Source organism: Muntiacus reevesi, chromosome 10 (genome assembly GCF_963930625.1).
Source record: "Muntiacus reevesi chromosome 10, mMunRee1.1, whole genome shotgun sequence".
Taxonomy (NCBI): Eukaryota; Metazoa; Chordata; class Mammalia; order Artiodactyla; family Cervidae; genus Muntiacus; species Muntiacus reevesi.
This window is the reverse complement of record NC_089258.1, coordinates 33,797,088-33,812,366: the sequence shown is the minus strand read 5'-3', so window position 1 is coordinate 33,812,366 and position 15,279 is coordinate 33,797,088. Positions and strand designations below refer to the sequence as shown.

Sequence of the window (15,279 nt, the reverse complement as noted above, 5' to 3'; positions counted from 1 at the left end):
CTTTTTGTGTGTGTGCTGATTGCGATCCACTGAACTGATCTTACAACCCACCAATGGGTCGTGAGTCACGACCTAGCCTGGGTATGGTGAGTAGTGGTACACCCCCACTCTGGGATGGACACTGCTACGTGACCACTGCCCCCCATTCTCCACAATATCGGAGTCCAGATGTGACCTCAGAATCCTTCTCAACACAGTGATCCAGGCAGCTATAGCCCATTGCATGGAGTCAGAATCAGAGAAGAAAACAACTTATTAGTATCACTGCTGTGTTCCAAAGCTCTCCTATGACAAACACAAAGACCGAGGGCTCAGAAGGAAAATAACGTCGTTTGTCCAAGATCATACACAAGACCTTGGGCAATCTAGGCCTCCTGTGTACCCACAAAGCCACTTCACCTTCCATCACCAGGGAGGAGACATAACTAACAGCAAACATTACAAGAACACAGAAAAATTTCAAAATTTCACCATGACCATGAAAAGTCCCCTTATACATCCAATGAAACATGCAAGGAAGTTCTTATCACCCTTCCAAGAAGACGCCATGAGCCTTCTGAGGTCAGAGAAAGCAGTATGCCAACAGCTGAGTCAAAGGTGGAGGGGGAGAATGGTATCTGACAATGCAGGAGTTTTTAAACTGTTTCTCAAACAAAACAAACCATTGGCTGTTTACTTCCTAGGACCAGGGAGAGGTCACACTCACCCTGACCAGCCATCTTTGTCGCTTTCCTTCTACAACAGCAAGAGCCCTTGTTCAGGTTCACCTCTGAACAGAGCTGAAAGTATAAGCAAACCCTTTTTCTTAGCTTGGTCTGAAGTCAAGCAATAAAGCAAGCCCTTGAAATTTCAAACCTTAGTAGAAAATTAAAAAAAAAAAAAAAACCTCCTTAGGCAGAAAAGCAAAACATTAATAAGAGTCTCCTCTGTGAAACTGAGCATAAATGATCTTTCACCAAAATAACTCAGTCCATCATCAAATTACCACCCCTCAAGTCCAATTTGCCAGATTTTTCGCCCAAGACGACAAGAGTTTGGTGAACTGACATGGCCTAATAAAAATCAGCTGATAAATATCCATTCCTGGTCACACTTCCATCCACCATAGGAGATGAGAAAGGCGAGGCCCAGGTCACTGTCTCAATCCTGAGAGACGTCAATAGAAACAAAAGAAAACTGACCCTGCCCCCAACAGTACCATCATGCACCTCTATTTCCTTTAAAACAAACATGATCGGAATAACCAATTTAAAAAAAAAAAAGAAAAAACAAGCCTCCAAAACAGAGATGATTTTCCATTTCTAGTCAGGGGTTCCCTTTAAACCATAGACAACACAACAAAATTTCAAGAGAATGGAATGAAGGAATTTGAGTTGTGTGTCAGGAGATCCAGGGCACACAAAGGAACATGCTGCAATATTTTTATTCCTTGCACCAGAAATAACCTGTTATCTACAACCCTGAGTCTTTCTCAGATGCCTGGTAGGGGTGCCCACCCACCCCTCCCCAGCGCAGGACACAGTTCTCCTCCCATCACCTGCTAAACTGGCTCTCCTGTCTCGTGAGACCTCCTGAGCCCTTGGAAATTATAAATTCCTTGCCTGTCCTAGGCATCGGCCTAAATAATTCAACAGAAAAAAAAATTAATTACGCTACTTTAAAAAAAAAAAAAAAAAAGCTCATTCCAAATATGTCAGAATGTGGCCAGTCAGCCCTGAAGGATTTTGTTACTAAAAAAGTAAAAATCTCCCAAATGCAATGGCGGTGATGGGAAATGTCAAACCTCTGCACTGTCAAATATATTTCACAGAATTTGTATCCCCTTAGAAATCTGAATTTCCCCAAAACGGGGTTGGGAATTCATGGACCAGGGCCATCATTTCTTCCAAGACCAGCTGGTGGCTGGCAAAAGGGAACAGGATTTTCTGCCCTAACCCTGTGTGACCCACCACCAGGTCCCATCCAAGAAACCACTCCACAAATGCTAACATTTCCCCCTCCTTTTGTATAGAAAAATTGGAACTTTCTTTATTTGATGCAAAATCCCCAGCAACTTCAGATAGTAATTTATCACAAATAACCCTTCAACTTTGGGTAGGTACCTTATCTTCCTTTGTTAAATTTCAATTTGGCCAATATTTGTCTTCCCAAAGGAAAAAAAAAAATTATTTTTTGCTTCACCTTGACTTTTCTGAAGGCCAAAAACTATCTAATAATATGTGCACATATGCTTTCATGATCCAAAGACAAGTATCTTTGGGTTTTGGCTTTTGTTTATATTTTGATTTTTCTCCCTTAAAAAAAAAATTTAAAATTTGATGCTAGAATCAAGTTGAATTGGTGTTTTACCCCATTTTTCCAGCAAAGTAAGTATTCCACTACAGGAGATGGATTAAAATCAGAATTTTCATCTCTTCTCTGTCCTTCCCTTTTTTATCTTTCCTTCCTAACAGTAAAATTTGTGCTTTTGAAAAAAAAAATTAGACCCCCCCCCCCACTAAATGATCAAGCTTAATGGATTTTTTTCCCCTTTGAAAGTAATCAGATTTGTGAAAAATACCAAATGTTAGTAAACTACCAACCCCAGAGCACAATCAAAGAGGCCTGAAACCAAACTGGATATGTATTTTTTAATAATAAAATTTTCAAATTGAAAGATTGAGCAAGCCACAGAAAGGAAAATTTTCTTCTTACCAAGGATTCTTCAACCCTCGTCTTTACCAACTGATTCAGTTGCATGTCATAAAAAATGAGCTTCTGTGAATCCACTGTTAGTTTTTTCATAATAATGTTAATTATGCATATCTTATTTTAATGGCGGTCTCTCCTACAAATCTGTGGACTACTCAATTTGTATAATGTAATGAATTTACATTTTTTTCCCACTGAATATTGCTCAGAAAAGGTGGCTGACATTTTCTGTATAAAACAACAGCAAAAAAAGAAATGCCTAGACCTTTCAGCAAACAAAATCAGAAAACAGTCTTAATTATTCCATCAAAGCAAAAAAAGAAATAATAATAACACACAACCCAACAAATGCAGGGAAAAAATGGATTTCACTCTAACTTTTCCAGTTTCTGCTTTTCTTTAGAACCTTGGGATTTAAACTCAGTAAAATGTAAATGAAAAATTAAAAAAATAAAACCTACAATTTTTGGGTGTGTCCAAAGCCAACATTTTAGGCTCTATTTCTCTTTTAAACCCTTCCTTCTTGGAAATAGAAAAACTTTAAATATTGCCAAATGGCAAAATTAGTCTTTTTTGCCCACTGAGCTAAACAAGTTCCAAATTACAATGAAGTACAATTTCTAATTGCTTCAATAAAGCCAATTCTCCCAGTTTCCCCTAAACTCAACAATTTCCCTCCTTTCCTCATTCCAAATAGTTTTTTCTCAAACTAAAATGAGTTGGGCAGCCAAATCGACTTTGGTTTTAGAAGGCTTTTTGCCTTCTCCCCTTCAAAAACTGAATTCATTCAAATTCTAGCTTAATTTTCATTTACATATTATCTGGATTTGGCTTCAGAAATAAAAATTGTCTCTATGCTCCTGGAAAGATCAAAGTGAAAATTGTCACCCTCAAAAAGAAAAAAAAAGAATCTCTGCCCTCTCCGCTGCCTTATAGAGGAAACTTTTGAAAAAATAAGAAATAAAAAATATTTCTTTTCAATTTTAATTTCTTTTTTATTTACAAAATAGTATCCTCTAGGTGGCGTCGTTTTAATGGGAAAAAACTACCGTTTGAAGAAAAATTAGAAAAAAAATTGAGAAAAGGAAATATGGCCTAAAAAAAAAAAAAAAGATTGTTGCAAAGATAGGAAGCCAGGGGGGAAAGACCTCCCGAGGGGTCATCGGAGACCCCGAGCGCACAGAGGGTCAGGGGGAAATTGTAAATTTAGAGGGGAGGGGGGAGATCTGGAAGGGGTTGCATTTTTGCAAAATGTGAATTGTCCAAACTGAAATGGCTGCTCTGTTCTCTCGCCGCTTTGTTTTCTGGGCTCCGGTCCGAGCCCGGGGCTGGAGGGGGCGCCGGGTGGGGGCCCGAAAAGACCCCCGCGTCACCCCCACCCTCCGCACACCCCGCTGCGCCCGGGGGGGGGCTCACCAGACCCCGACTCTCCCGTTTGCGCCCACAAAAAAGCCCGCAAACGTGCCCAGGCACTTTGCATTTTGCAAATCTTGCAATGAAGTGGCGCAGCGCCCCGGGCCCCGGCCCCCCGGGGTCCCCCGCGCGGTGCATGCCCCCGGCCCCCCGCCGTACCTGCGGAGCCGCCGCGCCGCCCGGCTGGTTCATGGGTCCGTGCGGGAGGAGGCGGCCCCGGCGCGTCCTGCTCCTCCCGGGCCGGGCTGCTGGTGCGCGCACAATGCCACCGCCGCCGCCGCCGCCGCCGCCGCCGCCGCTCCCTCCTCCGCCCGCCCCGCTCAGGCCGGGGGGGCGGGGGCGCTGGGGGCGCGCGGGGGGGGCGCCCGGCCCTCGCCCCCACCCCCGGCCCGCACCGGCCGCCGCCGCCGCCGCCGCCGCCGAGCCGCCCCTCTCGGGGCTGCGGCCGCCCCCCGCCGCCCTGCCCGCCCCCGGGCCGGCCTCGCCGCGCGGCCCACGAGCTCCGGGCCTCGGCCTCGGCCTCCGCGCCGCCGGCCTCCGCGCCGCACACAAAGCCGGCCGGCCCCCGGGCGCGCGGCTCCCGCCCGCCCGCCTGCCCCGGGGCCGAGGCGCACCCGCCCCCCAAACTTTCCCGCGCCGCGCCCCGCGCCCCCCGCGCCCGACCCCCAGAGCCTTCCTGCCCTACCCCCGCTCCCCAGCCCCTCCGAGATGTCATTTTCACGTTGGAAAAAAAGTTTGGGGCGCCTTCTCTGGGCGGAACACAAGGGGTTAATGGGAACTCTTTGGCTCCCCCCACCCACCCCCTCAAAAAAATCAGATTGCTTTTTTAAATAAAGTTTGAAGAGCTGGCCTTATGGAAGAATGGGGATATTATCATTGCCCCTGCCACCCTTCCAAAAAAATCTAATGTAACTGAAGAATAAAAGTTTGAAGAACTAGCCCTATGTCAGACAAGAGGGGTTAAGGGGACTCTTTCTAACCCCCCCAGTCAGATTGATTTTAAAAATAAATATCTGAGCTGCTTTTATGTGAAATGCAAGATAAAGGGAATGTTTCTCTCTATCCCTGTCAATTTTTTTAAGAATATATTTATTTTAAAAATTAAAGTTTGAAGAACTGGTCCCATGTTGGACAAGAAGGGTGAAAGGTTAGACACCCCCACCCCCCATCCATACGCCCAATCAAATTGATTTTAAAAAGAAAAATTTGTGAAACTCTGGGTGAAGTAAATGGTGAACAAGAATATTTCTATTCAACACCCTAAAAAATCAGATTATTTTTAAATTTGAGGAACGGGCATTGTTGTAACTTGGTAAGGTTTAAAGGGAATTCCCCCCTTCCTCCTCACCCTCCAAAAATACCAGATTTTTTAAAAAAAATTTATGTGTGAAGGACTTGCCCCATGTAGAAACAGAAGGGATTAATGGATCTATCCTGCATCTCCCACAATTGATTGTTTTCTAGAATAAAAATTTGTAAAACTGCGAGTCTATGAGATGAGAGAAGTCTTTATTTACCCCTCCCTAGTAGAAAAATAGGATACTTTTTTTCATTGGTGTCACTTGTGTATATTAATTTTTTTTATTTATGTATGTATTTATTTATTGGTTGTGCCAGGTCTTCATCGCTGCACAGGCTATTCTCTAGTTGTGGCAATTGAGGGCTAATCTCTAGTTGTGCACCGGCTTCCCACTGCAGTGACTTCTCTTATTTCCGAGCATGGGCTCTAGGGCTCAGGGGCTTCAGGAGCTGCAGCCCGTGAGCTCAGTGGTTGCAGCTCCCAGGCTCTAGAGCACAGGTCCAATAATTACGGCACATGTAGTTGGCTGCTCCCTGGCACGTAGGATCTTCCAGGATCAGGGATCGAACCTGTGTCTCCTGCCTTGGCAGGCGGATTCTTTACCGCTGAGCCACCTGGGAACTGAGCCACCTGGGAAGCTGCCAGAATACTTTTTAAAAATACAACCATGGGAAATTAAGGGCAAAGAGGTGTCATTTCTCTACACCCACCTTAAAAAATCAAATAGGGTTTTTTTTGTTTGTTTGTTTGTTTTAATGTTAAGGAGTTGGGTTAATATGAGACAGGAAGAGTTACAGAAATTTTTTTCCCTGCACCCTCTAGCAAAGGTTATTTTTTAAATATCCAGAAACTATAAGATTGTATTGAAGACACTGTCTCTCCCTAAAGGATGAAAGTGAGAATTTAGCAGAGAGTTGAGGCACACTCTCCTCCAGACTAAATACACACACGAGATTAAGGGGAATCTTCAGACCATTTCCCTACCACCCAAAAAGCTGGAGAATCGTTGAAAAGAAAAAGTGGTCATTTCTCTTCCTGCCAGCCTGGCAGGTGTGTCCCTGCCCAGGGTTTGGCAGCCTCTGCCAAGGCTGGTGTAGAGCAGGCGCCGAGGGGAGCAGGGCAGCCTGTGGAGTTTGGCGGTGTTGGGTTCTCAGGGACCCGGGACATACGTACAGGCCAGGCAGCCCCCTGTCCATCTGCCCCTCAGCCATCAGATGACTGAGGCCCCGTTACCCAGAGAAATGGTCCAGGTTTGGTGTCTCTTTGGCTCCATCCCTGTGTGAAAGTTTCAAGCCACCTGTCTCAAAACCAGACCCCCTACTCTACCTAGCAGAGTCACGCCCGACTTAAGGCCCTGGAGTAGAAAGAAACTGGATCCAAAATAACATTAGATCTCAGTCAGCACGTCTGAGAGCCATCGGGTACCAAGGGGGAACATGAATCTTGCCCTGGGAGTCAGGAAAACGTGATGCAATTAATACTCATTGAGCACTTACTATGTGCGAGGCATGTTGTTTCCAGCAGGGCAGCCACACTTTCGAGAAGAGGACTGGTTGTAGCAACCCTTCTCAAACCTGAGCGATCCTCAGCATCACGGTCAAGGTCCATTCCAACACTGATCGCGGAGCCCCATCCAGACTGGTCAGGGGTAGGGAGCAAGAATTTGCATTTCTAACAAGTTCTCAGGTGATGCTAATGCTACTGGTCAGAGGACCACATCTTAAAAGCCTTTGCCAGGACTTCCCTAGTGGCCCAGTGGCCAAGACTCCCAGAGCAGGGGACCTGGGGTTCTAGCTTGCTCAGGGAACTAGATCCAACATGCCACAACTGAGTTTGCATGCCTCAGCTGAAGATTCCCCATGCCGCAACAAAGATCAAAGATATTGCATGCAGCAGCTAAGACCCAGCACAGCCAAATAAATAAATAAAAATATTTTAAAAATAAAAGCCATTGTCATAGTGTTAACAGCAAAATTGCACAGGCATAAGAGAAAGAGAAAGGACCCACCCCAGCTCCAACAGGGTCGACAAAGACTCCTAGAGGAATAGTATCCTGCAGGAAGGTGGGATAGAGGCATCCTTCCCCTCTAGGTCTGCATCGGATGGCAGTCTCTCTAGATCAGGGATCTAGTGTCCTTAGTAGGTTTGTGGATCCACGAAGTAAGAAATTTTACATCTTAAGCAAATTTATCTCTACATGTGCATTCTGGGGAAGAAAATCTCTGACTTTCACCGATTTCCCTAAAGGGTCAGTGACCCCAACCTAGACTGATTTTCAGCCTGTTTCCAGGCACCTCTTGCCTGGAAAATCCTTGCGGGTCCTTCTCAGCCTCTCTTTCTGGAATCACTGCCAGCCTTTTCTGCTTCCTTACCACCCACGGCCACAAGAAGCGGGCCTTCTCTTCCGTAAGGACATCTGGACAGAGTGCGCATAGAGTGCATTTAGCACCTGGGATAGGTGAGGCAAGTTCACAACAGGCGTCCTGACCTGGAGAGTCATCTGTCCCTTCTTTAGTCTATCTCTCCAGGGTCATGAAGGGTATAGATAGGTTAAGGGGACGAAGACTGGGCTTGGTATCTTCCTGACAAAATCCAGGTTCTAAATGAACTCGCACATATCCCAAAACCATAGTGGAAACGACACAGTCACCCATAGCTGTGATTTATCCCTGTTCAGGAGGTTAACTAAGAGTATACTCACCACAAGCAGCAGTGGAGTTCGGGAGCGGGGGGGACAGGGAGTATTTAGTGAGCAGGGCGAGACCTGCTCAATGATGGAAGAGGCATCACAATATCACAGGGGCGGGATGCCATCTGTCAGAGCTGCTGAGAACAGACGCATTAGGTGGAAGTGTAACCCAGTAGGGACCTCAAAGGGCTTACCCATCCCCTAAGGGTTCATGATTCAACTCAACATACCTGTGTCTATCAAATTCTGCCCCCTTCTATCCCCCAAACCAGCTCTGCTTTATTTACTAAGAGCCCAAATGACAACCCACTCCAGTACTCTTGCCTGGAAAATCCCACTGATGGAGGAGCCTGGTAGGCTACAGTCCGTGGGGTCACAAAGAGTTGGACACGACTGAGTGACTTCACTTCTCTTCACTTCAAACAGTGGGGTCAGCGTCTGGGTCCCCACCCCGGCTCTGGCCCTCGAATGCTACCTGATCTTCAGCAGACAACTCAGTCTCCCCTTGTTTCAATTTTCCCGTCCTTCAGATGGTGCTGATAGGTGGGGTGATTTGGGGATAAAATGAGATAATACATATAAAACTTCTGAAAAAGTGCCTAGTACATGAGACTTCCTGGTGGTCCAGAAGCTAAAAGTCTGCACTCCCAATGCAGGGGACCCAGTTTCCATCCCTGGATGGGGAATTAAATCCCACATCCTGAAACTAAAGATCCCTTGTGCCACAACTAAGACCCGGAACAGCCAAATAAAATGAATAAATAAAGAGAAAATGCCTAGAATAAAGAAAGCACTCCATACACATCAGCTATGGGAATCAGAGACACGTATTTCCATCCTCTGCATGGACTGTGTGACGCTGGGCTCCTGGCTTAATTTCTGTGCCTTAGTTTCAGTTCAGTTCAGTTGCTCAGTTGTGTCAGATTCTTTGTGACCCCATAGACTGCAGGCTTCCCTGTCCATCACCAACTCCCAGAGCTTGCTCAAACTCATGTCCATCTAGTCGGTGATGCCATCCACCCATCTCATCCTCTGTCGTCCCCGTCTCCTCCTGCCTTCAATCTTTCCCAGCATCAGGGTCTTTTCCAATGAGTCAATTCTCTGCATCAGGTGGCCAAAGTATTGGAGCTTCAGTTTCTTAGTTTCTGTCTCTGCAAAATGGAGACACTAAAGTCTTATCAGCACTCCTTTGGTTATAATCGGTAGGAACAAAATCTTGCTTTTTTTTTTAAGTGTTATTTTATTAAACAAAATCATGGTACCCAAGAGCAGAAATGAAATGAAGCCTCCAGAGGTTTGGAGCCAGGAACTAGAAAACCATCCGGAACAGGCTTGCTCTCTCCATGACTCTGCGCCACCGTCCCTGGAGGTCTCAGCTCCAACCCATTCTCTCTCTCTCTCTGCCCCCGTGCCTCTCCGCCTCCCCTTTCTCCAGGCGGGTGTTCTCTGCCTCTCTGGGCACACAGTCACAACGGCCTCAGTGCCAACAGGTGCTGACTGGTGTCTCTGTGCTCCAGTCTGAATTCTCGGGATAGAGAATGTGGTTGGCAGAGCTTGACTCAGATGCCACCAGGAGCCAATCATTGAAGAACAAGGCATCTGACATCACACCGTGTGCAGAGACTTCGGAAACCCAATCCTGGGGAAAGGGGGTGTGGTAGGTTGGGCAGCCCCCTCAGATGTTGAATGTCATTGAGGACGGTGAGAATTGGCTGAGATTAGGGGTTTAAACGGAGAAGGCAATGGCACCCCACTCCAGTACTCTTGCCTGGAAAATCCCATGGACGGGGGAGCCTGGTGGGCTGCAGTCCGTGGGGTCGCGAAGAGTCAGACACGACTGAGCGACTTCACTTTCACTTTTCACTTTCATGCACTGGAGAAGGAAATGGCAACCCACTCCAGTGTTCTTGCCTGGAGAATCCCAGGGACGGGGGAGCCTGGTGGGCTGCCGTCTATGGGGTCGCACAGAGTCGGACACGACTGAAGCGACTTAGCAGCAGCAGCAGCAGCAGGGATTTAAAGGACTTAGTTCAGGACCTGGCATGAGAAGATACATTTCCTCCTTGTGGAATCGGGAGATTTCAAGGTAATCAGGGACTGAGAGTGGTGAGATTTTGCCATTTTGTCAGGAGGTGCAAGGTAGATGAGGCTGTGTCACACGCAGGTGAGGCGAACCGGGAAACAGGAATTGCTCCAAAAATAGCCTTTGGATCTGAAACAGAACTTGGGTCTTGGCTAAAATCTTGTGGGTAGATCCTGGTGAAGAAAATGCCTGTAGAGTGAAACAGTAGGTTCTCAGGGGTGTGGAACAGAAAGTAAGGACTTCACAAAATGATGTCTTCTTCCTCAAGCTGAGTTTCTTTTCTGAGCCCAAACAATCCTCAATGAAACCCCTGCCAGGGAGACCTGGGCTGCCTGAATCTGCATGACAAGAGAGAACCACACAATCCGGTCTTATACACTCTCTTAGCAATCTACCAAACAAGATGGCAGCATTTTCTTATTTGACCCACTACTTCTCTGAGATCGGTGGAGAAGGTACAGTCACCCGTATTTTAAAGATGAGGAATGTGAGGCTCGAGTACCTGGCCGAACCAGCCAATGGCAGCCCCATCTGACTCTCAGGCAGGGCTCTGCTCTGGCTGCCCCCATGAAAGTTTCTGGAGATTGGAATCATTCGGGAATTCCCTGGCAGTCCAGTGGTTAGGACAAAGCGCTTTCACTGCTGAGACCCGGCTTCAGTCTCTAGTCAGGGAAATAAGATCCCACAAGCCTCAAGGTGTGGCCAAACAAAACAAAAACAAAACCAACAGATTCACTAAATCGTCCTGCTCTGACTGAAGAATTTTCTTCTTTTCCTTCCTTCCCCGCCTCTTCATCCCCCTCCCTACAAAGGAAGAAGTTGAGAAGATGTGCCATCAACTTGTTTCTTTAAGAGAGGTTCTTCCTAGTAACGATGAGGTCTCCAGAGACACAGGTACTTGAGGTCTAGCAGTCCCCCTGGGAGGAAAACCCAGAAAGAACAAAGGTCCAAGACATACCACTGGCAAATCAAGAGAGAAGAGATCAAGCTGACAGCCCAGAGCAAGAATCAGAATTAAAGCCATACCTGAGTAGCCCATCCACGGATTCAACATAGCGCATTAAAATATACCGTGTGTTTCAAAAACTTATTCCTTGTGCCTGCCATCTTATGAAGCCTAGAGAAGGTCTAGCAGGCTGGTGAAGATCTCATCCAATCTTGGCAATTAGATCTGCATAGGAATCCCTGCTCTGTACTCACCAAATTATGACCTTAACCAGGCCCCAGTTTCCTCATCTGCAAAAGGGCAAAATAAGGTACCTAACATACAGGGTGATTTAAAGCATTAATTCAAGTTACACACTCAACAAGGTAGCTGTTATTCCTGGTCCCAGCTCGTTTCCACTTTAACATATATTGGAAATTCAGGCCTCTGGGAGGGGGTGGGATGGAATCGCCACATTTGAGCAGCATTATCCCTGGTGGCTCAGATGGTAAAGAATCTGCCGGCATTGAAGGAGACTCAGGTTCAGTCTCTGGTTGGGAAGATTCCCTGAAGTAAGGAAATGGCAACCCACTCCAGTATTCCTGCCTGGAGAATTCCATGGACCAAGGAACCTGGCAGGCTATAGTCCATGGGGTCTCAAGGAGTTGGACACAACTGACCAGCTAATACTTTCTACTTTCTTCTTTCTATCCAGCCAAGAAGGGAAAAAATCATCTTTTGAGACAGCTGCCCCATGTCCAGCAGGTATGCCCCCGAATCTGGCAGCAATCCTGACCTTAATTCTGCTGTATATCAGAAGGGAAAGACCCAGGACAGGGGAAAGAGGGAGAGGAACAAAGATAGAAGGAGCTGGCCCTTCCTGTTTTTCCTTATGCCACCAGGACGTCCCCAAAGGAGGCTTTAATCTGTCCTTTCTGCCATCAGGTACATTTGCAAATGGGATTAAGTGACAGTGTGGACAGAGGAACCTGGCAGGCTACAGTCCATAGAGTCACAAAGAGTTGGACACGGTGGAAATGACTTGTCACGCACGCACATGGCATGATGTGGCACTTAGACTCTGGACTAGATCATGCTGGGCTCAAGTCACAACTCAGCTGTCTCTGAGCCTCAGTTTCCTTAACTGTTAAATGGGAATAATAACATACATATTCATATTTTGCATGAAGGTTCGGAAAAAATGACAAGCGCCAGCACACATTAGGTATCCTAGATGTTAGCAATGATCATAACTAATCGTGGCATGAACTCAACAACTTGTATTTGCGAAAGTTGTGCAGTGGGTGGAGCATGTCTGAAATGACCATTCAGCCATGGCACTGTGCAGTTATGCTCCTGAGTTATCTCCAGGAACAGATGAGGAGAGTGAGGCACAGACAATAAAATGGAATCTATCTTTCACCGGTAAATGGACAAATGGACTTGATGTACTCTTCCTGTGTGAGGCAGCAAGAACCAACGGCACTCACATAGAGTTCCTGCCAAAAACGCGTAACCCAAATCTAATCATGAGCAAATGTCACATGAAGCCAGATAGAGGGGGGATTCTACCAAACAACGGGCCTCTCCCTCTAAAATGTCATTGTTATGAAAGACGAAGAAAGGCTGAGGAACTGTTTCAAATTAAAGGAGACTAAAGTCATATGACCACTAAAGGCAAAGAGTGATCTGGAATTGGACCCTAGATCATAGTTTTTAAAAAATTGCTCTAAAGGACATTATGGGGGCAATTGGTGAAATGTGGATATGGTAAGATTATTAGATAAGAGTATTTGTTCATGTTAAATTTTTGACTTGATAGATGTTCTCTGGGTTGTATAAGATGATTTCTTGCCCTTAGAAAGTACAAACTTGTGACGCAAAGGGACATGGTGTCTGCAACTCTCAAATGGTTAAAGAGAACAAATTATTTATATATGTATACACCTATCTACCCTAACCCTATATGTGTGCATAAAGAAAATGGCAACCCACTCCAATATTCTTTTTTTTTTTCCCCCAATATTCTCGCCTGGAAAATTCCATGGATTGAGGAGCCCGGTATGCTATAGTCCACAGGGTCGCAAAGAGTTGGACACGACAGAAATTTCGCTTTTGCTTTCACACCTATCTACCATAACCCTATATATGTGCATATATCACATATGATTTAAGATAACATACTAATATGTGACTGCATTTAACAATTACAAATCTTGGTAAAGGATATACAAGACTTATTTGCACTATTCTTTCAACTCTTCAATATAATTTTATAATTATTTCAAAAGAAGAATTTAAGAAAATTAATGCATCTGAAATGTTCAAAAGCATTAGAAGCCTACAGTGACATTTTTTTCACCAGAACTGTCTCATTTCAATATATGTCTGACAACAAAATTTGATTCACTGATCAGTGGTTTGACCCCATCAAAAAGTGCTGATTTTTCCCCCTAATAACATAATTTTCTTCTGTGACTCTTATTCCTAGTAAGTTCGATTTTCCCAGGCCAATTTTGTGATCTAAATTTTGTAGAGAAGATTTAGGGTCTTCTTCCATTTTTAGTCAATAATAATCTTTACTATGTGCAATATTAGTCTTTGTCAGTTTCATTTTCTGTTGCTTATTTCTACCAAGTAAAAATTTTTTTTCGATTTTCAGTGTTACCAATAAGATTTAATTCTTTAATTTTTTTTCCCTGATATTAATCCATGTATAGTTTAGAAGGATTTTCAACCTGGCTGTACTTCTGAATTACCTGTGAGGCTTGTGAAAAAGATAGGTTTCCTACTGCCAGTGCCTCCAGGATTCTGAATTAATAGGTCAGGAGGGACCCGTATCTGTATTTTTAACCAGCCCTTCAAGTTCTGTAGCAGTTATTGGCCATTGTTTGATGAGGAGCCCAACTTGCCTTGTGTTATTGGTAAGAAATATTGTAAACTCTCTGGGCTTTGTTGTCCTTATGATTTTAATGTTTCAGTTCCCCAATTTGACTATGAGATTTGTGAGGAGAGGACCAGGTTCATGGTTTCTATATGACCAGCATACCCATTTGTCAGGTTAGGGAGCAAAAATGTAAACTGGTTGACTGTTGGCTCAATCAACACCTTGAATATCAGTGTCAAAGGAAGGAATGACTTTTTCTTGTTGTGGCAAAATATACAAACCTATAATTTATTATTTGAACCACGTTTAAGTGTACAGTTTAGTGGCATGAAGTGGCATTCACATTGCTGTGAATCGCTACTGCTCATCACAAGGATTTTTCATCATCCCAGGCTGAAACTGCGTACCCATTAAGCAGTAACTCTCTGTTACCTCCTCCCAGCCCTGGTGACCACTCTTCTACTCTCTGTTGCTATGCATTTGACTATTCCTGGGACCGCATATAAGTAGGACTCATGCAATATTTGTCCTTTTTTGTCCTTCTGATTTCACTTAGCATAATGTCTTCAACCCTGCAGAAGGGAATGGCTTCTGTATTCCTGTGTTGGAATGGAAAACATTCCAGTATTCTTACCTGGTTCATTTATGACATAGGATGTATCAGATGATTTATCATAAATTCACATGCTAGCAAAGTATTGCTCAAAATCCATCAAGCTAGGTTTCAACAGTATGTGAACTGAGAAATTCCAGATATACAAGCTGGATTTAGAAAAGGAAGAGGAACCAGAGATCAGATTGCCAATATCATAGAAAAAGCAAGGGAATTCTAGAAAAAAACATCTACTTCTTCTTTATTGACTATGTTAAAGCCGTTGGCAGTGTAGATCACAGCAAACTGTAGAAAATTCATAAAGAGATGAGAATACCAGACCACCTTACCTGCCTCCTGCAAAACCTGTATACAGGTCAAGAAGTAACAGAAATGAACATGGAACAATGAAGTAGTTCAAAATTGGGAAAAAAACACAACAAGGCTGTATATTGTCACTCTTCTGATGTAACTTCATCATGTAGAGTTCATCATGCAAAATGTCGGATGAAGCACAATCTGAAATCAAGATTGCAGGGAGAAATATCAATAACCTTATATATGCAGATGAAGTTGAAAGAGAAGAGAAGGTCATGGGATCTGCTCCCATCACTTCATGGCAAATAGATGGGAAAACAATGGAAACAGTGACAGACTTTATTTTGGGGGGCTCTAAAATCATTGTTGATAGTGACTGCA

At 44.8% G+C, this 15,279-nt stretch overlaps 1 protein-coding gene across 1 annotated transcript in view; it reads right to left on the bottom strand.

Annotated features, from left to right (window-relative positions):
• ZNF618 (zinc finger protein 618) overlaps positions 1 to 4,414 on the bottom strand; it is a 198,373-nt gene extending 193,959 nt beyond the window's left edge. The window contains exon 1 of the mRNA XM_065946757.1: positions 4,264 to 4,414. Within this exon, the coding sequence (XP_065802829.1) occupies positions 4,264 to 4,296 (33 nt within the window). The 5' untranslated portion in view covers positions 4,297 to 4,414. The remainder of the gene's footprint in view (positions 1 to 4,263) is intronic.
• Positions 4,415 to 15,279: the final 10,865 nt, after the last annotated feature.